Raw genomic sequence first — 22345 nt, 5'->3', positions numbered from 1 at the left:
TGAGTAAAAATGCTAGACTGTAACTTACTGAGTTAGGGTTAACCTACTTTGCTGCCCCATAACTCTCCACTCTTCTGTATAGGGTGCCATTTCCCCTGGGGATTGGAAAGTGTGTATTTCTAGTCTGGCTTTAACACCACCTAGTCATAACCTTGGGTTGGTCCTTCCAGGGCTGGAGTAAGAACTTTAGACTTCCTGAAGCCCCCAAAGAGGATGGTTTCCCCCTACTGCCCCATGTGCACTTCTAAATGAAAATAATTTGAAGCCATAAACGATGGACCAGGATATCTTCCCAAGTTCTGGTTTTTACTCCATAGTGATTACATTGATACTTTTAAGTAAGTCAATACTTAAAAATATTCTCTCTCCATCTGAGTTTCCCTGCTTCGCTGACGTTCAGGCTAAGTGCTTGGCTAGTTTACCTGTTGGTTTATCAGTGGTCAGTCCTTCTTGCTGGGTCTCAGTTTTCTATTCTGAGATGATGTCAGACCAGAAGCTCTCCAGGATCTCTCCCAGCTTGATTTTCTGTAAATTCCTAACTTAGAGGTGTTTTCTATTCACCTTTATTATCATCCTTTCTTGGCCTTTGGTTTCTCCCAAATACTAACGAGAAAAATAATATTGACATTTTCATATCCCCTCAACTCCTTATATCTATTAAAGGCAACATCGAAACCTTGGTGAGTATCTGGGACATTTCTCAGTCAAAACTAAAGGGTAATTGAATCCCTTTTTATGTCTAATCTTACAAAAGATGCAAGTCTATGGGAAGATGTGATCATCAGCAGAGTCCTGGATTTACTGGGGAAAGCATTTCGGAATAAAGGCAAAAGCTTTTTGGAAAAGGATAAAAACTATAAGTGATTGTAGCATACCTGCACAGATTTCATCCCTGACAATAATTTAGGGTGTGGTTCTAAAAAGTTCCCTTTACCTAAAGCTAAATTCTAGACTTTGGCTTTCCTGTTTGTTCATTCATTCATTTATTCATTCGTTCATTCCTTCATAATTTACCTGCCTGTGTTGTTTATAATAAGGTAAGTCTAGCTCTCATCGTTTACGAGATTTCTCATGAACAGATCTCACATCTACACCTTGCCCATTCTGATGCCTCTGCCCTTTGACTTTTCACCTCTGCCCTGAGTGGAAATCCCGCCTTGGCTCCCGTGCCTTCTCTGAGAGGGTGCAGCAGAGGCTGGGCTCTCTGTGAGCTTTGCTGTGCTGTGCCCCTCACATGGGAGCTGTGCATTGTGTGCTGGAAGGTTTAGATAACAGATGTTCCGAGGCAGACGAGCGAGCGCACACTCCCTGCGCCCAGAGCGTGCCGAGCCAGGCGCGCACACACTCGCCAGTACCAATACCAGGAGAGCTGCCGGGGTGATGGAGGGACTGTGCTCTGAGGGGCGAGCGCTGCTCCAAAGCCCTGCTAATGTCTCTGTGTGGCCATGCTGTATTTTCAGCTTGTCATCATGGCCGGGACAGTGCTGCTTGCCTACTACTTCGAATGCACTGACACTTTTCAGGTGCATATCCAAGGATTCTTCTGTCAGGACGGAGACTTAATGAAGCCTTACCCGGGGACAGAGGAAGAAAGCTTCATCACCCCTCTGGTGCTCTATTGTGTGCTGGCTGCCACCCCAACTGCTATTGTAAGTACAGAAATAGACTTCCTGCTTTGTTGTCAGATACTAAACAACATTCCTGTCTGCCTTTTCTCCTCTTCCCTCTCTCCCTGGGCATTCAGCTGCAGCCTTGTCAGGGGTGTCCTGTTTCAGCCCAAACAGAGGGAGTGAGCGCTGAAGAAAAGCTCCTGAAATGGATCTTTTCTTTTAGAAGTGGCTTTTTGGTATCTGAATTTAACTATATATATATAAACATTTTTAAGCATGTGTGAATGTCATAAATCAACAGGCGCTGTTGGCTAATGTGTTAAGAACAGCTACTGCGCTCTTGAAAAATAAACAGCGGGTCCTGTGTATTAAGGAGAGGTCTTGAATGTAAATGCCAGTGTTGATATAAAGCCTCAAATCCAAGTGGGGTAGAATCCCCAGGGGCCTGTCTCTCCTGCTGTTTTGATTGAACTTCCAGAGATGAGAGAAATCGCTTGGCCTGAAGTTTGCTAGGATTCATTCTTGATGCTCTGGTTCTGTTCACATTACATCACATTCAATTAAGTTGTCACTTTACCTTCATTTGGTTCCTTCCTTTCTCTCATGAGGCCAAAAGACAAGGCCAGACAATCCCCTCCAGGGAGACTGTTTCAAAGCATAAAGCTCACATATCTGGATTATCTGATTTAACACTTAGACCTTTTAATTTTAAAAATGACTTTGTGAGGGTTTTTAAATAAACATTTCTGTGTCTAAACATGCTACTAGGTCAGATTGTCTGGGATGTAATCTCATGATCATCTCCCCCCTTTTCTTCCAGTAGATGTCTCCCCAGTTCTCCCTTCTCGCCTCGTTTGTTGGGCAGTAATAGAAACACTTACCTGTGGGCTGAGGAATATACCGATTGCTCAGACATTCAGCAAAGTAAATTTTTTTGCTTGCTTTAGGATGAGAAACGAAATAGCCTTTTGACAGGCAATGTGGACATAGGAATCATAATGCTTTATGGTCTTTCTGATCGTTGATCGTAGGCTCGACAAGCTCCCCCTTAAATGATAAGACTGTGCTGTGAGGATTAAGGTCAGCGCTGATAAAACATGGTGTATCAGAGTGGTTAATAGCATAAGCTTTGCCCTCACACATACTAGATTCATGTCCTGGCTGTGTGACTTTAGGTGAGTCACTCTCCACCCCCCGCCCCCATTAAAGTGGGGGTAATGTGACTATTTCATGTCTCGACACTTACATGATTGAAACACGTGACTTAGCTCTGTGTCTAGCATGTACTAAGTGGTTAGAAGTGGGGAAAGAACCTGGCTGGAAGCTGTTCTTTGTCCTTTGCAGGGTCACAGACCAACTTCCTTACCTGAAGACAGTGAGATTCTACTGAAACCCGGGTAACCTCCTCTTCAGAGGGAGGGAGATGCGCCCTCTCTCGAGGAAGGCTGACCTCTGCACCCCTCTGCCGTCACCTCACGCACTCTTTCTCACCAGCCGGGGAATAAGAGAAAGCACCTCATATATTCAGACATGAAACTCCCAGTGATCCACTGACTTACTAAAATATTTTCCTCTCTTCTTCCCAGACCTAGGAAATAGCATCACCTAGGTTCTCCTGTAATTACTAATTGTAATGATAGAGATTTTTTCTGTTAAAAACAACAACAACAAAGAAAAGGAAGGAAAACAGATTTTTAAAATTATGAATAAAAAAAGTAGTGAATCAGAAAATAATAGAATTGATCAAATCAGGAGTTGATTATTTGAAAAGTAAAATGTACAACCTCCTTGCTAGTCTAATATAAGAAAGATAAAAGTAACAAAAGTTAAGGAATAAAATATGTATAAGCAAAAACACATATACCTTTAAAAGTCTACCCCGCATTTTTATTTAAGTTGTATATACAATTCTGTGTCAATAAATGCTTATATCTCAATAAAATTGATAATATTCCATGACAAGATAATTAACTAACAATGCCTTAAAAATGTAAAAAGCTAGCTAGATGAACAACAATAGAATAAATATTTAAACATGTCTAAAATTTACCTCACAAAATACTACTGGGACATGTAACTATAGTATAAATTCCTTCAAACTTTCAAGAAATAGAAAATCCATAACTATATAAGATGTTCCAGAGCCTAAACACAGAAAGCTTCTAAATGCACATTACAAAGTGAGAAAAATATGGATCCCTAACACTTAGAAAATCTACATGTACACCCACAAAGCACCCTCAACGGTAACAGCAATGTCACTTAGATGTGTTGATACAAGCATATAGAAAAGGACTGACAGATTTGTCTACCTAAAAACAAGCATTTCTTTATCAAAAGAAAAAGTAAATGAAACCTGTAAAAAAGTTTGCAGCATGTGAGATTGAAATGTAAATATCCTTAGTACTTAAAAAGATGAACTTCCCAAAGTAAAAATGGGAGAAGGCAAGAAGAGACAATATATTGACTGTGTGCACATAAAGCTTTCTAAGCTCATCAATTATCAAAGAAAAGTAATTTTAAAAAATACAGCATTTTTCCCATGTAAAAATGACAAATGTTTTTTGGTTTTTTTTATCCTCACCCGAGGACATTTTTTTTGTTTTTTTGTTCAGATAGAGTGGGAGGGAGAGAGAGGAAGAGAGAGAGAGAGGAAGAGAGAGAGAGAGAGAGAGAGAGAGAAACATCGACGTGAAAGGGACACATCGAGTAGTTGCCACCCGCACATCCCAACCAGGGCCGGGGACAAACTGCAACCAAGGTACATGCCCTTAGCTGGAACCGAACACGGGTCTCTCTGGACCACAGGCCGACGCTCTAACCGCTGAGCCAAACCAGCCAGGGCAAAATTGACAAACGTTTTAAAGAAATAGCCCATGTTGTTCAAGGTGCAGATGCTTTTTTAAAACAATTCTTGTCAAAGTGTAAACTGATGTTTTCTTCCTGAAGAGCAGCTTGACAAAGATGTATTAAGAGTTTTATAAACTTCAAACACAACCAATAATTCTATTTCCTAAATTTATGTTAAGGAAGTAACCAGAGTTTTAAATAAATACAAAGATTTATCTGTTAAGGATTTTCATCTCAGCAATAGTTTAAATCAGTAAAAACTTGGAACTAGCTAAATATACAATATTAGGATTGTGTAAGTACATCATGGGTCAGTCATGTTTTTGAAACACCTTTAATAGCAATTAAACATGCTTATGATTTATTGTTAAGATTGTTTAAAGTCTAAAAATTGTGTATAGCATTACGAGGGGAACCTTTTTCCCTTTTTCCAAGAGAATCTGAGCTTCTCTCAATTTTCTGGCTCTGTTTCCTAGAAAAAGAAGAAGATGATATATGTTTATGTTACTAGGCAAAACTAAGCCCTAATTGGTGAATCGCATCTGGACTCACAGAACTATCATTGTCCAAGGAGGTACCATGCTCTGGCTTGTACATGCAGTGATTGGCATGTCCATTTTGAGACCTTGGAAGCAGTGCCCATGGAGTTGCTTCTATTGGCTCCTATGGGGCATGAGGCTTTTCAGCCAGGATGGCTTCTGCACCCTCTTACATGTCTTGAACTCCTTACACCTGAGCTGTGATGCTCTGCTGGACCGTGGCAAGGGCACGTGCTAAAGAGGAGCATGTGATGCTGCCCTGTTGGCAAGCTATTGTTCTTTCCAAGGGGACCAAGGCCAAATGTAGGATGTGGTTGTCTATGGGTCTGAATATTTAACAGACCTCTGAAAAAGAACCTTGTGTATGTTGTAAGTAGACTCCCAAATATATAATTATATATAAAAAGACTAGTCAGAAATAAACTAAAAATTTACAGTGATTATCTCTGAGTGCTAAGGGTACAGTTAATTTTTTTATTCTCTTTAATATTTTTATATATTTCTTTCCAATTCTACATGAATGCATATTCTTTTCAAATCGAAAGATACATTCTTAAAACAAATTGTATACCCCAGTTCTTCTGGTGATAATTATGAAATGACCAGTCTTTCGTTCGACTTAAAAATGGCAATTCTCAAAAACAAAGACACACGTGGCCAAAAAACAAAAATACAAAAACAGAACTTTGTGAAGAATTTTCTCTTCTCTCTAGGCAAACTGTATAGCTCTTTCACACTAAGTTTTTCAGCAGAAACTCTTCTCCAGGTACACATTTTGATCATATCTCTTTCATTGATTCCTTGCCCCAAATGACACCAACCGACATGGAGGCCGAATGCTCTGATGGGAGGCCGAGCGGTATGGTCAATGGACAGTGAACTGAGCATTAAGAACCTGCCCCTCTGTTCCAGCTCTCAAGTATGAAACCTGATTCATACTTCCTCTTCCTTCTCTTCTGGTGAAAATGTGACCGAGAATACTGGCAGACCCCCAAGACATGTGCTATGAGAGAGTCCATACGTTACGGTGATAGAATGACTTCTTTTTTTTTTTTTTTTTTGTTCAGGTAGAGTGGGAGGGAGAGAGAGGAACAGAGAGAGAGAGAAACATCGATGTGAAAGGGACACACCGAGTGGCTGCCACCCGCACAACCGACCAGGACTGGGGTCAAACTGCAACCGAGGTACATGCCCTTAGTGGGAACCGAACCCGGGTCTCTCGGGACCGCAGGCCGACGCTCTAACCGCTGAGCCAAACCGGCCAGGGCTAGAATGACTTCTTTTAATTTACTTATATTCTGCAGCCCTGCCTCATTTATCCTTGCAACATGCCAGTGAAATAGGAAAGAGACATCCCAACGAACATAGAGAAAGTATATGGTCCAATTCCCTTCGTATTTGAGTTGAAAACATCGAGACTTAGCTAGGTCAAATGGTTTCCTGAGGGTCCCTGCTAGTTCTGTACGTGACTGGGCAGATATTGGTTCCACTTTTATTTTCGTCCTGAATGAGGGGCCTTGCTGGGAACCAGGGCTGATTACAGCGGATGGGTTCATGGCAGAGAGCCATGTGGCCTTTGAACCCTGCTGATGGTGCTTGATCGTCCTCCAAGATCTGAAAATAAGTGAGCAGCATCAGGACAGAAAGCAGAACTCTCCTGATGCTCAGGGACATTGCCTGGGAGCAAGGAGCCGTGTTCATTTCTTCTGAGCCATCCTAGGGAGGGATGGCTCGTCTACAGGCAGCTCTGTCAGGCCATGGGACACAGATCCCAGGAGTCTAACTCAGCACAGGCCCTGCTTCTGAGGCGCCCTTCCTCCTCTTCACCTGGCGAAGCTGTCCTGCTCGGGGTTGATCCGACAAGTGAGGCAGGCGCCCCAAGCATGGCTTTGCCTCCAGTAACCGTATGTCATGTTCCCTCGATGGGTTCAATTTCTCACCTGCAAATAAAAAAAGGGGTTGGACTAAATGCTCTCTGAGCCCTTTCCATTTCTAATATTTCATGAGAGCTAGAAAAAGGACGTTCAGGTTGGTAGGCGCCAAAAGTCAGATTCCCAATCCCCAGGTCCCGACTTACTTTCTGGAATTTAATTTTACACAGCTGTACCTACTCAAGTGTTTCATAGACTTGTAGCTTTTTGTTTTGGTTCTTTGTTTTCATTTATTATTCCTCCTTAAACCCATTTCCTCTTTTCCCTGGAGTCCAAAGGAGGCAAGACTCCTCTGGGGTAACTCATGCGGCACTAACTAGTGGCGATTTTCAAAAAAGTAGCCCGAACTAGACTAGCCCATGGCTTTCTCTGCATTCTCAAGCACGTGAGCCATAGGAAACTGCTGTGTGTCTCCGTGGATGGGCATTAGCACCCCTCTTCAAACTGCAGGGACGCACAAGAGAGGCGCCAGGGAACGACCATGTGTGTTTGGCCTGTCGTTTCCGGTTTCTCCTTTGGGGCTTTGGTGTCAGACGAGGTCAGCATCATGTTGAGGCAAGACCACATGGATCGGCTGCACAGGGACAGGCCCCTGCTGTCCCAGATCTGCAGGAAAGGTTAGCGCTTGGGGAATGTATTGTGTCCAGAGCCTGTAGCTGTAAGTGGTGGCCCACGCTGCCAAGAAATCCACAAGGTGCACTCTGACCGACCTGGAAAGCCCGGCTCACTCCTGTCCTCGGGTCTCCTCAATAAACAAAGACAGAGAGCCTTTTAGATGAGAGGATTTAACTGCACAGAGAATCTGATTTACCCTTATTGTATCTCAGCTCCAGTGCCACAGGGCATGAGAAATGGCTATTAAACCTTTTTCTGGGCCTCACAACAAACTAGCCGGGAAGTATTTAGTACTGAAGCAGCAGCACACTTGCCGCCCAGCCCGAGAGAACTGGAGCAGCGCGCCGTGTGCGAGCAGGTGCACACGCAGCAGGACTCACCTACCAGCTCCCAGGGAAGGAAGAGACAAGCACAGTTTGATAGAACGGCACCATTTGGAGGAAGTTGTGAATCTTCAAGTAGGGGGTTTCTGGGCTGTAAGCTCTTACAGTGAACATAAAAGCCCAAAGCACGCCGAGGATCACAGAGTGGGCTCTCAATAAATGCAAGTCTGTTCGCTGGCTGGTGAGGGACGCAGCTGCTGAAGCAAGGAGCCATTGTAGGACCTTGTCCGGCCCATAACCCGCCTCTTCCAGGCTCTGAGCAATCTCCTCTGTTGAAACCCCTTTTAAGACTTCATAATTCACATCTTTTTTCCTATTGTACACGATCGCATGACTATTTCTTTTTACCACGAGCACATTTTCTTTGTTGCCAATGTTCAATGTACAATTTCTTCTGGGAAAGATTTAAGTGGGCTTTTTAAAAACTTAAAGGAAGCCCTGGCTGATTCGGCTCAGCGGTTAGAGTGTTGGCCCTCAGACCAAAGAGTCGTGGGTTCGATTCCAGGCAAGGTTGTGTACCTCGGTTGCAGTTTGGTCTGTCTCACATCGATGTTTCTCTCTCTCTCTCCCCCTCCCTCCCACTCTACCTGTAGATAAATGGAAAAATATCCTCGGGTGAGGATTTAAAAAAAAAAAAAACTTAAAGGAAAAATATCAGTTTCCCTGTTTTCAGTTCCTGCTGCAGATGAGGCTCCCAGCTCCTTCACAGGTGTTTTCCGCCCTGACATTGTTCCCCAGAAATCTGCTTTGAGATACCCCTCCTAACTGTTGGTGACTAGGTGACTGTGTTAAGGAGCTTTGATAATTCATTTCTTCAAAAGACTGTTATTTGCCTAAAAAAGACATGATGATCAATTTCTTTGGTGCTCACATTTTATTTTTATTGAGAGCGGTATTTTAGCCAACTCGTTTTAAATTCTCATTTCTCTTGCATCCACTGTCCAGAAAAAAAGGCATAAGAGACCACTGTGCTTTGGAAATGTAGCATATCACCATGGTGCTACAGTTTATAACAAGTGTGAATTTAAAACGGCCTTCTGAATGGGCAGATGCAGCCCTTGGGCTGCAATCAATGAGACACTTATTATCCCAGTTGCTGAACGATTTTCAAAATGCCATCCATCATCCCGTGACCTTGATTCTATCGAAGGCCTTGAGCTTTGAAAGGCACAAGAAGCGTCTGGAGCTGAATTCCTTTGTTTACACTTAGGTGCGATAAGCAGAAGTCAAGAGCTCTTGAACCAACCATACTGAGCAACTGAGAGGACCAGACCCTCTCTGCAGGCCTGGTTGGCCAACGACACTCATTAGGACAAATTAAAACAGAGTACGGAGATACTAGCAGGCAGGACTGGCAACATAGTCTATATGTTCAAAATCTCCTGCATCACTTTGAAACAAAACCTACAGCAAAAACCATGTCTGCCTTCCTTGGGCATGCTCATGGAGACTATTGGAAGCATCTAAACACCCTGGGACTGAGGTCCCTGAAGTGACTTGGACACCCACACTGGGACGTGTGGAAAGAACCCACTCCTCTTGCTCAAGCAAAACCCAGTGAGGGGCTGCCAGCCTCTGCAGTTCTTCAGGAACCCACGAGACAGTGGCATCAGGAGATGGATGACTGGAGCAGGCCGTGTCCACTTCGCTTTAGGGGAAAGAAGCATTGCAAGACACCACACTGGGCCCGGGGAGCTTAACCCACGGGACAGAGACTGAAGCCCCGTGATGCGATTTCAGTTTCCCTCAATCAGCCTCTCTTGTCAGCTGTCATAAAGGCAAAGATGCTGGAGCTGGAAATCTACTTGAGAGAGAGGTCTTCAAGCCCAACAGACAAGAAACTGACAGATTGACCGATTGAAAAAGTGAGGCCCAGAGAGGTCAAGCGACTGGCCCAAGACCAAACTCCTGGGTGGAGCAGGGCAGAGCTGGAGTCACACCCTGGACCCTCACTCCAGGACTAGGGACAAGGGTATTTTAAAAATCAATTCCAACAGACGTACTTGCCTAGATAGACAAATAGGGGCAACAAACATTCTTTGAGCACCTATAGAGGCTTTAATGTACATTTTTAATACTCAACAATTTTCTAATAGTTATTACCCTCATGTTCTAGATCATGAAAAACAGGGAAAAAGTGAGCCCTGCCGGTTTGGCTCAGTGCCAGTTTTGCTCAGTGGTTAGAGCATTGGCCCGCGGACCAGAGAGGCCAGGGTTCAGTTCCTACTAAGGGCACGTACCCCGGGTGCAGTTTGTCCCCAGCCCTGGTTGAGGTCATGTGGGTGGCGACCAGTCGATGTGTCTCTCTCACATCAATGTTTCTCTCTTCTGCCCTCTCTCCCTCTCACTCTATCTGAAGATAAATGCAAAAAATGTCCTTGGGTGAGGATTAAAAAAAAAGGGGGGGTGGGGGGGAGTGAAGCTCAAAAAGATTTAATTACTTGCCCAAAGTCACACATCAAGATGGAAGGAAGCTGGGATTTCAACGTCACAGCCCACATTCAGGAAATAGCACTGACTTTGACATTGCCAATCATCAGAGCTTCAACTAGCGTGTGTGTGAACCTAAAACATATATTCCAGGAATTCTAGATGTCCTTTTAATTGACAACATGCAGTGAATCCCCCTTACACTGTGAAATTATAGTACATCTTACAGTACCTACTTTTTCCTGCAGACTGTTTATATTTTTAAATCTAAATACTGTTTTCTAAATATTTTGCATTTATATCACTTATTTATCTATTATAAGATCTCCAATAAAACACTGTGAAGAAATGAAGTCTAAAAGATAGCACACCAAACCGATACAGTACATCCCAGGGTTATTTGTTTATTTATTTGCCATTTGGGTTTCCATATTTTAAAGACAACTTTATCAAGATAGAATAGTTATCCTCATTACTTAGTGCATATTTCCTGTTCTCTAGATGTCTCCTGTCCCTGGGGATTGCAGCCGGCGTAGCGGGGGATGAGAATCGCACTCATGGACTGCATTAGCAGTTCACTCACTGCCAGATCCAGAGTGTGGCCTGATGGTTGCTCAGCAGAGGGTACCCTCGTTTGCTGTGAGTGACACGATGCTTGGTAGCTGACAGTCAGAAAGGCCGTAATAGGGCAGCCAGCGCTGAACACGTGGCGAGTCCCAGCTGCTCTCTGAACGGAGTGGTAGATAGAGGCAGAATGTGTGTGGCAAAGATACAGATGGGGGAACCCAGCCATTGCCAAAACCAGTCATAAATCCAACACACTGTGCAAAATGGCATCCAGTGTGGGCTGGAGGCCTGGCAAAAAGGAGACCCCTTCCCCTGAGCAAGTAGAACCCTCCCACTCCCTTTCTCCCAGCAGAATCAGGCCCATATGAGACTGTAGGACCCAAGGGACAGAGAAGTAGAACCCTATGTGTGTTCAGTAAACTGCAGGAAAACGAACATCCACGAAGCCCACTCACTAGGATCTGAGAGCTAGATCATTTCAGCAGCAGCCTTTATGTCCATCAGTCTAAACTGCAAACCAGGAATATCTTCCTACAAAGGTGTCCGTTATGAAATGATCCCCTTCTTCCCTCCCTCCCTCCCTCCCTCCCTCCCTCCCTCCCTCCCTCCCTCCCTCCCTCCCTTCCTTTCTTCCTTTTGTAAACATTCATGATTACTTAATATATTCTAGGCATTAGGTCAGTAACTAGATATATAGATTGATATATATTTTGCTCTGACTTTTTTTTCTTTTATGCTTCATACCTCAGTTGTGATCTGAATATTCTTGGCCATTAGTAACATGCTAATCACTTTGACACAAGAGTCTTGGGTCATTTTACTTATGGGTTTATTTGAACCCCATATATATCCTTATGCCTAAGTTCCATTTGGTCTGCTATACCTTGAACTGATTTTGTTACCATTTTGGGGTGTGTACATGTACTTTTTAACAACTAGGTTGTGTACAGATTTTCTTACACTGCTTGCTTTTTTGCCCTCTTGTGCGAGTTGCAGAAATCTTCAAGGAATGTGGAAGTCCTAGAATTTACACATCTCTTTTCTACACAGTAAGAAAGTTTTCAGCTTCCGAAATGGCTGCAGCAAATGGTGCTTTTTCCCTCATGTTTCTCACTCTCCATCCCATTTCCCTGATTTACTTTTTAATCATTTCATGACATTACATGAGACATTTACCAGTTTGTTTGTGTCCTTCCCCAACCCCCACAGCTGTGTCTCCAGTGCTAGAACAATTCCCTCTCTGAAACCGGTGAACCCAAAATGAATATGTTAGTGAATTCAGTTGAAAAGACATCATTTACTTTGTGTTACTTAGTCTTTGGATTTTATTTATTCTTAGGTGATACACCAATTAATGTATGCTGTCTGGTCCATACTAGGAATTTTCTGCAGTGTTCATCTTCAGAGAAATTAAGGTCAGAGGGCTCTATCCAAAAGTAGATCCTCTGAAGATTCAGTATTCTATTTGTTCAACAAATATTGATCGAGCCTACAATATACTACTCCTGTTCTAGGCACCATACAAGGGAGGGCAAAAGTCCTTCCCATAAGGACATCATAGTCAAATAAAGAGACATACAGACAGTAATTGTAATTAATTGGATAGATGTCAGGACAGAGATCTGTGTGACGTTTTGTGGGAACAATGACAAGACAGGTCTCCCTTTTCCTGTGGGGTCTGGAAAGGCTTTGGAAAGAGCAGTGACATTTTCAGTGGGTCGGGAAGGATAAATAATAGAAATCATTTTTCTTTTTTTATAGTCTACCTCATTAAACCTATATTCCAAAAGACCTTCATTAATCTGACATGCTTAATTCATTCAATACTGATTAGCTACAATGTACCTTCCACTGGGTCAGGCCTCTGGGATACAACAGAGAATAAGAGAGGTATGACATCCCATAACAAAAAATAACAATAATAATATGTAATCATTTGCGATAAGAGCTAGAAAGGAGAAACATAAGGTAAGAGGTTCATGTACAGCAAGAATGCCTTAGCTAGTCTGTGGAATAAGAGAAAACTCCCTCAAGGAAATACTATTTCCTGTATCCAAGCATGAATGAATGTATCCCCATCTGTTCACTAAGATAAAGAAGAGTAATGCGGTTCCATCATGAACAGCAGGGACGAACAAAGCCCCTTGGCACCTTATTTTGGCAGAGATAGGTCTTGCGGGCAAACAGGGAGGGCTGAGTTCTTGAAGCCATTCAGATATTTTTACATGGCAGAGCTCATCAGCTCATTGTTAATTCCAAGGGATGTTAAGCACAAAATATTTCAGCACCTGCCAAGGTGATCTATGCTGGCCCATTGTTTGCCTGTCTGACCCTGAATTCTGTCTATTCCTACCAACTGCCCACCCCATTCTGACTGCCTACAGTTCTATTTCTGCTACACTATTCTTTCTTGTACTTTAGTATTGGATGAGTGTTTCAGTGTTTAAAGCATATTGCGCCCTGGCCAGTTGGGCTCAGCGGTAGAGCCTAGGCCCGAGGACCAATGAGTCACGAGTTTGATTCTGGCCAAGGGCACGTACCTCGGTTGCTGTTGGTCCCCTGCCCTGGTCAGGGTCTTGCGGGAGGCAGACCTCTCACATTAATGTTTTCCTCTCTCTCCCTTTCTCTCTGTCTGAAGATAAATAGAAAAATATCCTCAGGTGAGGAATAAAAATTTTAAAAAAGATAAAGCATGTTGCACTTAAATTTGTTTTTTTTTATTTTTGATGTTCTCATGATGAGACACAAATGCAATGGCTATTTTTACAGAGTCTCTAGTAAGTGAAAGTGTAGTGGTTAAGAGGGAGAATTCTGGAGCTAGACTTTCCTGGCTGCAGAGCTGGGTTGGTGACTTACTAGCTCTGATGACATTGGACAAATTATTTAACCCCCTATACCTCAGGGCGTCTTATCTGTACAATCAGGGTGACAGTGTCTATTTAGAGACCACATTCTAGACCTACTTCAGACACAGTCTGGCTGTGTATGGCCAAATCCCTGAGACCTTCAATTTTCTCACTTATAAAAGAAAAGGGAAAACATCTATAAATGATTCCAGTTTTAAAAGTCTATAGTTTAATTTCCATCACCCATGTGCCATTCATGGTATTACCATTTTTATTCATCTAAACGTATATTCCATAATTACAGGGGGAATATAAGGCATGGGGATTCTTACACATGGGCAGTGTTTGTTGGAAACCACAGATTATGCAGAGCAAAGAAGAGCATCTATGAGATTAGTTCAGTGCAAACTCCTCTAACTCTACGTCTCCAACAGAAGTTCTTCGTGTTTTGTTTTTTGAAGACACTGGTTTTTTGTTTTTGTTTTTTTGTGTGTTTTTTTTTATCAGACAGCTCTCCAAATTGACATTTCTTAAACATTCCTTCTGCAGATTTTTATTGGTGAGATATCCATGTATTTCATAAAGTCCACCAGAGAATCTCTGATTGCCCAGGAGAAAACAATTCTAACCGGAGAATGCTGTTACCTGAACCCCTTACTCCGAAGGATCATAAGATTCGTAGGTGAGTACAGGAGCCTGCTGAACTGAGCCCCACTGATGGGTAAGACCTACTAAATGTACTAAAGATGAACCCCCCTGAGCAAGGGTGATTCGAGGATTTTTCCAAGTATAGAAACTGAGCCTGATCATAGTTCCAAGTCAAATTTTTTTTTCTTAAAGTGAAGCAGTACTTATCAAATTATCTTATAAATTATTTCAACTTTATTTTTCTACACAATATTTATCTGAGATTCCCTCTGGACATATATTTTAATGTTGACTGGATATTGCCATATACCATTTAGGTGAGTCAGGTAAGGGTGGGGGGCAGTGAGGGACACCAATAAAATGAATTTAGGAATAATCAAATTTTCTGACAAAGCTCTCCCAATGAGTAATTTTGTTATGAAGGGAACTTAACCAAGTATGGAAAATCTAACCCATCAGGTTCTTGAAAATAATACCTTTCCAAAATTGGAAAACAAAGAGGTTAATTATTGTTCATGGCGAGAAATAATTAAGGTATGTTCTATATCCTTCCTTCTAGGACTTCTACACAAACTCCTGGGGTGATATGGATAATGATTTTAGATATGGGAATGAATGTGTGCATAGGTATAGGTAGAATATAGATCTTTCAAAATTCCTACACAGTAAATACTCAATAAATAATCACTACAGTGTCCTAATGAGATCCTTTAAATACCTACTGATCAGGTCGTCATGGAAGCAAGGATAAAACTCCCACTTGTGTGAACTGACAGCTGAGAAAGTGAGGGGCAGAATACAGCGTGCTCTTAATTCTTTTAGTCATCCTTAACCTTTTGTTCCCTGTTATTGAATTTTTTTAAGTCATGAGCAAATCATCACATCAGCATCAAATTGCAATGACGTCTATGACTGGAGGGGAGCGAGGGAAGCAGAGTGGGAAGCCTAAGAAAATCTAATTGGAAAGCAGCAACAATTGACATTGAAGTAGTCTTCTGCATTTGCTGATGTTATTTGCAGAACGACCTGTGGAAATCTGCAAATGGCTCCTTTGGGTATCCCCCCATCAAAATGACGTCACTGCTGTCTGGTTCCCGCATTCCACACCATGGTGGTAACTTTCAAAGATGTTTAGAGTTCGGTCACTTCCCAGCACAGTGGCTAGATAACAAATCATCAAGACAAAAGAGGAGAGACGAGAATATTTATTATACAGGACATATACATGAAATAAAATACATTATTTTATTTAATCCACCCAACACCTGGTAAGGTAGGTTACAGTCCTAATTGTACAGATGAAGAGTCTAATACAAAATGGGATACAGTAACTTTTTCTAAGAAGAGAGAGAGAGAAAAAGGGAATATTATACACACACGTACATAATTTAAGGGAAGAAAATTTTATGGCCACTGTCTGGTCTGTTTCCCCTACATCTGTAATTAAAGCAAGTTATTCACAGCAGAGGTTATTAGATTACAATTAAATAGAAGTATCTTTTAAAGTTACTTTATTTTTCCTTGACAAGGATAAATCATACCTATTTGTGACCCACCTCAACTGCGGCAGAGCCCAAAGAATTGACATTTTAATTGGCATCTGTCATCTATGTGAGGCTGCCTCTCTACATTGGCAAGGCCCGCCTTTGTTTACTAAGGAGTCAGCAGACCCCCCCCCTCCAGCAATGTCCTGCAGAGTGCCTGTTGTGAAACCTGAACTCCCCACTTGAGTGCTGCGCTGGGCTGAGGCGTGGTTTCAGGAAGACCACCATTAAAGCAGAAATTTCTTCCCCTGGAGGAGCATCAAATTCCCATTTTCATAATCAATGACACACAGTTCCATTTGGGTCTGTCGTAAACTAACAGAGAGCTGGATCCTGGAAGCATAAGCCAGGGACGTTCAGAGAGGTCAGTTGGAGTTCAGCAGCCTGAGATGCGGCTCCTAGGGAAAGGATGCTGGAGGAGGGAGCCAGCCAGCTGAGGCAGGTAAACCTTGGAGAATTAGGGGAAACAGCTCGAAAGCGGGGAGTGTAGCGGGATAAAGAAGCACTTGCTTCATACTTTCCCTCTGTTGTTATATGGCATCAGGATCTGCCCAGTTGCTTAAATCAGAAACCTGGAAGTCACCCTACACTATTTGGAAACCTGTTCAAAATGTAAATTCTTAGGCCTCGGGCCATAACTGTTGAACCAGAAAATCTGGGATGGAGCCTAGTAAGGTGTGTTTTATGAAAAGCCAGCCAGGTGACTCTGATGTATGCTCAGCCACAGGTTTAGGCCATTAAACTGTCTTGCCCCTTTAAGTGGTCTCTTTATATCTTGTCTCGCAACTTGGCTCCCATACACCCTGGCCTTGCAAAATGCCATCCTTTAACCATTTTTTGCAGATTTTTCTGAAGGAAAAATATGATCAAGTCATGTCCCTACTCAAAATCTTTCAGTGCACTCCTAGTGTTTCAACAATTGATGCGTTGCCTCGGTTACTGTGCCCAGAATATCCTTCTGCCCAGAATACCCCATTGCCACCCTCTCACCATTAAAGCTCACAAACCCTGCTCATCTTTCAGAATGCTGCATATTCGTGACCTCTTTACCAGTCCGGACTGCTAGCTACTTTGTCTTCCAGGACCCCGCTGTGTCTTTTACTGGCACTTACCATATTCCTATGATTACTTAATCCATTGCTCCTATTCATTTGTGATGCCTTGGGAAGCAGGGACTGTATCTTTTTCACTTTGTATCAACAGCATATTGCAAAATGCCTGCAGATTTTTAATAAAATTTTTGGAGCAGAGATAAACTCTGTTCTATCACAGATTTTCCGAAAATTGCTTCCAGAAATGCTGATTCTTGAATATTCCTTTGCCTCCTGTTTAATTAACTTTATTACGACTCTTCAGCATAGTTCTAGGAAATTAAATTCAATTTCTAAGAGAAAGTCAGAAAAGTCTTCAGAGAGGAGAATTAGAAATCGGGGAAGTATCTATTTAGAAGACGCCTAGGTGTCTATTTGCCTTGAAAAGGGTAATTTACTTTGTCTAAGTATCTGTAAATTAATATTTTTTCATAAGAAGGAAAAAAGCACTACTTAAAATAAAGATCTTTTAAATGGAGATGTTTCCTTTGAAAAAAATTAAGTAAAATAAGGTAGTAATCAAAATGTATTAGAAAGGTCATTTAAAAAGCTTAACAGTCTTGTTTTCTAGCCCAATAGGTACCAAAATGCACACTATGCAACTGGCATTAGAAAATGACAGCTGTTTCAGCTAACTATTGTAATTAAGCTGAAATGGCATGACTTTTCTCTCACAGTTTACGGAATTATTCTGGAATCCATTACAACTAGGCTTTGCCAACAAATCCAATCAGCTTTACATGGCAAAAATGGCCATTGAATTAGCAAAATATTTTCAACCATTAATACTTTACAGTATCAAGGATGAGAAAAAACTTGGGATTCTAATAGATTTCTGGTGAGATTAGTTTATATACCTTTTCTGCTTAGTGATTTGACCGTGTATTTCAATAGCCTTAAAAATAGTTATTTTAAACGCAAAATTTCATTCCAAATAATCTGTCCTAAGGAAATTTTCAGAAATATAGATGAATTTTTATGGACTAAAATTACTTTATCACAATATAAATTAGAAATAGTTAATAACACAATTTTTTCAAATACTGCTATCGCCTTAAGTGGCAACCTCAGAAAATGGTCCTTGTAAGAATTGTTCATGAAAGGGGAATACTCCAGATACAGTGCTGTATGAAAAACATCAAGACATTGTGAGTTTATCATTATTTCAAAATAAAAAGGATACAACATTATATAAGTGTGTATATGTATCTGTGTTTATGTAGTCACAGAAAAAGATTAAAGGAAAATACACTTAAAGTCAACTGTTATCACTTTGAACTGTAGAAAAATTTTTTCTTTTTTTCTGTCCTGTGTTTTTCAATTTTTTATCAGGACTATGTATAATTTTAAATCAGAAAAAGAGCCAAAAATTATTTTTTTTAAAAAAAAGAAAGAAAGAAAAGGAGTGTGGCAACCTGAAAGCTACGCAGAAGGAAGACCCAGCTCTGTGTCATCCTCAATGTACAAAGCGGAGCTGCGAGTGGCATCTTAGCTCCCCAGTGCCCTGTCTTCTCCAGTCTGTGTGGCATAGACTTCCACAGATAGTCCCTCACCCCATTCCACAAATCCAAATTAAATTTTAAATGAGGAAATGGCAAGAATAACAAAGTCAAGGGCAAAACATTCCAATTAAACCACCTCCTCCTGTAGATAAATACGACTGTGTTGACCTTGACAGGGAGGATTGAAGTCCTCAGATTCACAAATCCAACAATATATTTTTTCCTAAGGTTATCATTATAAGGAGATGTCCCACCTTCTAAATGCTAGGTATAAACTCTCACAGCTAAATTCCTCTACCCGTTTCTAAACCATTGTGTAATTTCTTGCGTTTTGTGTACTTGATGTGTGAAGAAAGGAAAGGAATTGGCTGAACTAACCAATTTGACCAACATTTTATAAAAACAAATATAGTCATATTAGCAACACGTTTGGATTTCTCCCTTTTCTCATTTCTCCCTACTCCTTCCTTTCCCTTATACCATTTCCTTTGGTTGCATGAAACTGAACACCAACACAGAGATGTAAGTTCTCGAGAGAGAGAAACACCTGTATTCCTTTTCAGTAGCAAAACAAAATAAAGTTACATTTTCCCCAAAATTGATAAAGATAAGTTCAGTTCAGTCCTTTTCACTCACAAATATACTTGAGTAAACATATTCTTGTAAATATCAATTATTTAATAGTAACTTTTTTTTTATCCTCACCCGAGGACATTTTTCCATTTTTTGTTCAGATAGAGTGGGGAGGGAGGGAAGGGGAGAGAGAGAGAGAGAGAGAGAGAGAGAGAGAGAGAGAGAGAAACATCGACGTGAAAAGGACACATCGAGTGGCTGCCACCCGCACAACCCAACCAGGGCCGGGGACAAACTGCAACCGAGGTACATGCCCTTAGCGGGAACCGAACCCGGGTCTCTCGGGACCGCAGGCCGACGCTCTAACCGCTGAGCCAAACCAGCCAGAGCTCAATAGTAACTTTTAAATTTAATATTGAAAAGTAATAAAAAACATTAGAATTCACTGAGGCTTTTTGGTTTGTTTGTCATATAGAAGGAAAAGTAAATTACCTTTCTCTTCCTGAATAACTACTTTTTGTTTGAATTAAAGAAAAAAATGGATCCAAATATGCCAAGATTAGATTATCTATTGTCACCTAAAATAGTCTGTTGTCCAGAAGTTGTTTATTATGGGCTTTTCATTTAGAATCGTACAGTTGCTTCATTATTACTTCTAATAAAAATTTAATTAAATTCCAAGCAAGTCTTCTGCCGTTTAGGTCAGGTCTAAGGAGTTGGTGGCACTGGACAGAATAGAAAGTACCATGGTAAACAGTTAATTCATGTAGCACTAATTAATTGCCATAAATTAAGTGTGATCTAAATGAAGCGTGAATATCCTGAATGCAGTTTCAAAGGTCACAGTGTTTAATGGTTGTAAGAATTGACACCCTGAGACAAGCCTAATGTTAGCCTTTTCAAGAACTATAAAATCCTTCCCAGTTTTGAAAATCATTTCCATGTACTTTATCTGAAAAAAGACTTTATTTTATTTCATCAGTGTTCATTTCTACTTGCATTTACTTTTTATACTTAAATTATAAACTGGGATACTGATCGTATTCAACCTTCAACGAATAATTATTTGGGTATGTACTATACACTAGGCACTGGTTAAGATATTAAAGACATATTGGTGAACAAAATAGAAAGAGATTTGCTCTCATTGAGTTTATATTCTTGTGAGAGAAACCGGACATTAAACAGATAAATAGGACTTCCGGTCAAGATGGCGGGTAGGTAAACACGGTATCGCGTCCTCCCACAACCACATCAAAGTTACAACTAAACTACAGAACAACCATCATTCAAAACCACCTGAAATCAAGCTGAATGGAAGTCCTACAACTACGGAATTAAAAAAAAAAAGCAGCTACATCCAGACTGGTAGGAGGGGCGGTGGCGCGAGGGGCAGCAGCGGCGCGACGGGCTGGTCCCACACCCATGTGTGGCGGATAAAAATCAGGAGGACACCTCAGCTGGGAAGGTCCTTCCTGAGGACTGAGGGGTCCCCGTCCCACACCAGGTGCCCCGCTCAGGGTTCCAGTGCCAGGAAGAGAATCCCCATAACTTCTGGCTGGAAAAACCAGCGGGAACGGAGGCTCAGGGAGGCTGACGCGGCTGGAGCCCCAGGCAGCTCCCTAAAGGGCCGGCGCACGGACTTATCGGACTCGCTCCCTCTAAGCTCAGAGGGGAGGCAGCTCGAGGGGCGCCAGAGACACACAGGGAAGAACTGAGCTGTTTGGCACTGGAGCGAGGGCTGGAGAGGGGGCTTTCTCCGGGACAAACGTGCTGTCAGAGGCCTTTGTTCCTTTGGTGAGCCCTTCTCGGGGGCGGCAGACAGTCGCCATATCTGGGACTCCAGCAACCTGGCTCACACTGGTAGCCCCGCCCTGCTGACTCCCTGAGGCCCCGCCCTGCCCCCACCCAACTTTCAGGCCCACCCAAGCTGTTGCCACTTGCTTAACCATAGGATTGGCCGGTCTTGGATCCTGCTTCAGGTTTTTCCTAAATTCTTTCAAACGAGCAGCATCGGGTCTCAGCGAGCCCCATACCTCTCATTAAGTAATACACTGAAACAAACACAGGGAGGCAGCCAAAATGAGGATACAAAGAAACAGGTCCCAAATGAAAGAACAGAACAAAACCCTATAAAAGAACTAAGCGAAAGGGAGATAAGCAACCTAACAGATACTGAGTTCAAAATACTGCTCATAAGGATGCTCAATGAACTTAGTGAGAACCTCAGTGAACTTAGGGAGGGCCTCAAGAGCATAAAAAGGACCAGTTAGAAATCATGGATACACAGTTCGAATTGAAGGAGGCATTAATTGAAATAAAGAATAATTTACACAGCTTCAATAATAGAGTATGTAAATCCAAGGAACAAACCATCGATTTGGAATATAAGGAAGCAAAAAATCCCCAATCAGAACAGCAAAAAGAAAAAAGAATCCAAGAAAATGAGGATAGTGTAAGGAGCCTCTGGGACAACTTCAAGCGTGCCAACATTCGCATCTTGGGGGTGCCGGAAGGAGAAGAGAGAGAACAAGAAATTGAAAACCTGTTTGAAACAATAATGGCAGAAAACTTTCCTAACTTGGTGAAGGAAACAGACATACAAGTCCAGGAAGCACAGAGAATCCCAAACAAGATGAACCCCAAGAGGCCCACACCAAGACACATCATCATCAAAATGCAAAAGGTTCAAGACAAAGAGAGAATCTTAAAAGCAGCAAGAGAAAGGCAGTTAGTTACCTACAAGGGAGTACCCATTAGGCTGTCAGCTGATTTCTCAAAAGAAACTTTGCAGGCCAGAAGGGAGAGGCAAGAAATATTCAGAGTGATGAAAACCAAGAACCTACAACCAAAATTACTCTATCCTGCAAAGCTGTCATTTAGAATCGATGGACATATAAAAACTTTCCCAGACAAGAAAAAGTTAAAGGAGTTCATCACTACCAAACCGTTATTATATGAAATGATGAAGGGTCTTTTTGAAGAAAAAGATAAAATGTATGAACAAACAAAATGGCAATGAATACATATCTATCAACAATGGAATCTACAAACAAAATGAACAGGCATAACAGAAACATTCTCATAGATACAGAGAACATTTTGTTGGTTGCCAGTTGGGAAGGGGGTTGGGGGAATGGGTGAAAAAGGTGAAGGGATTAAGAAGCACAAATTCATTGCTAGACTGACAAACCTCAAAGGGAAAGGGGTTGGGGG

The 22345-nt window shown here is 41.8% G+C and overlaps 1 protein-coding gene across 2 annotated transcripts in view; it reads left to right on the top strand.

Annotated features, from left to right (window-relative positions):
- Positions 1 to 22345, top strand: part of PLPPR1 (phospholipid phosphatase related 1) — a 235355-nt gene that overhangs the window by 188942 nt on the left and 24068 nt on the right. For both annotated transcript variants that reach the window (XM_036261184.1, XM_036261185.1), the window contains exons 3-4: positions 1461 to 1649; positions 14321 to 14453. In XM_036261184.1, the coding sequence (XP_036117077.1) occupies positions 1461 to 1649; positions 14321 to 14453 (322 nt within the window). The remainder of the gene's footprint in view (positions 1 to 1460; positions 1650 to 14320; positions 14454 to 22345) is intronic.

This window comes from Molossus molossus, unplaced genomic scaffold (genome assembly GCF_014108415.1).
Source record: "Molossus molossus isolate mMolMol1 unplaced genomic scaffold, mMolMol1.p scaffold_m16_p_14, whole genome shotgun sequence".
NCBI lineage: Eukaryota > Metazoa > Chordata > Mammalia > Chiroptera > Molossidae > Molossus > Molossus molossus.
Note: the sequence above shows the minus strand (reverse complement) of the source record. Positions and strands in the feature narration are given on the sequence as shown.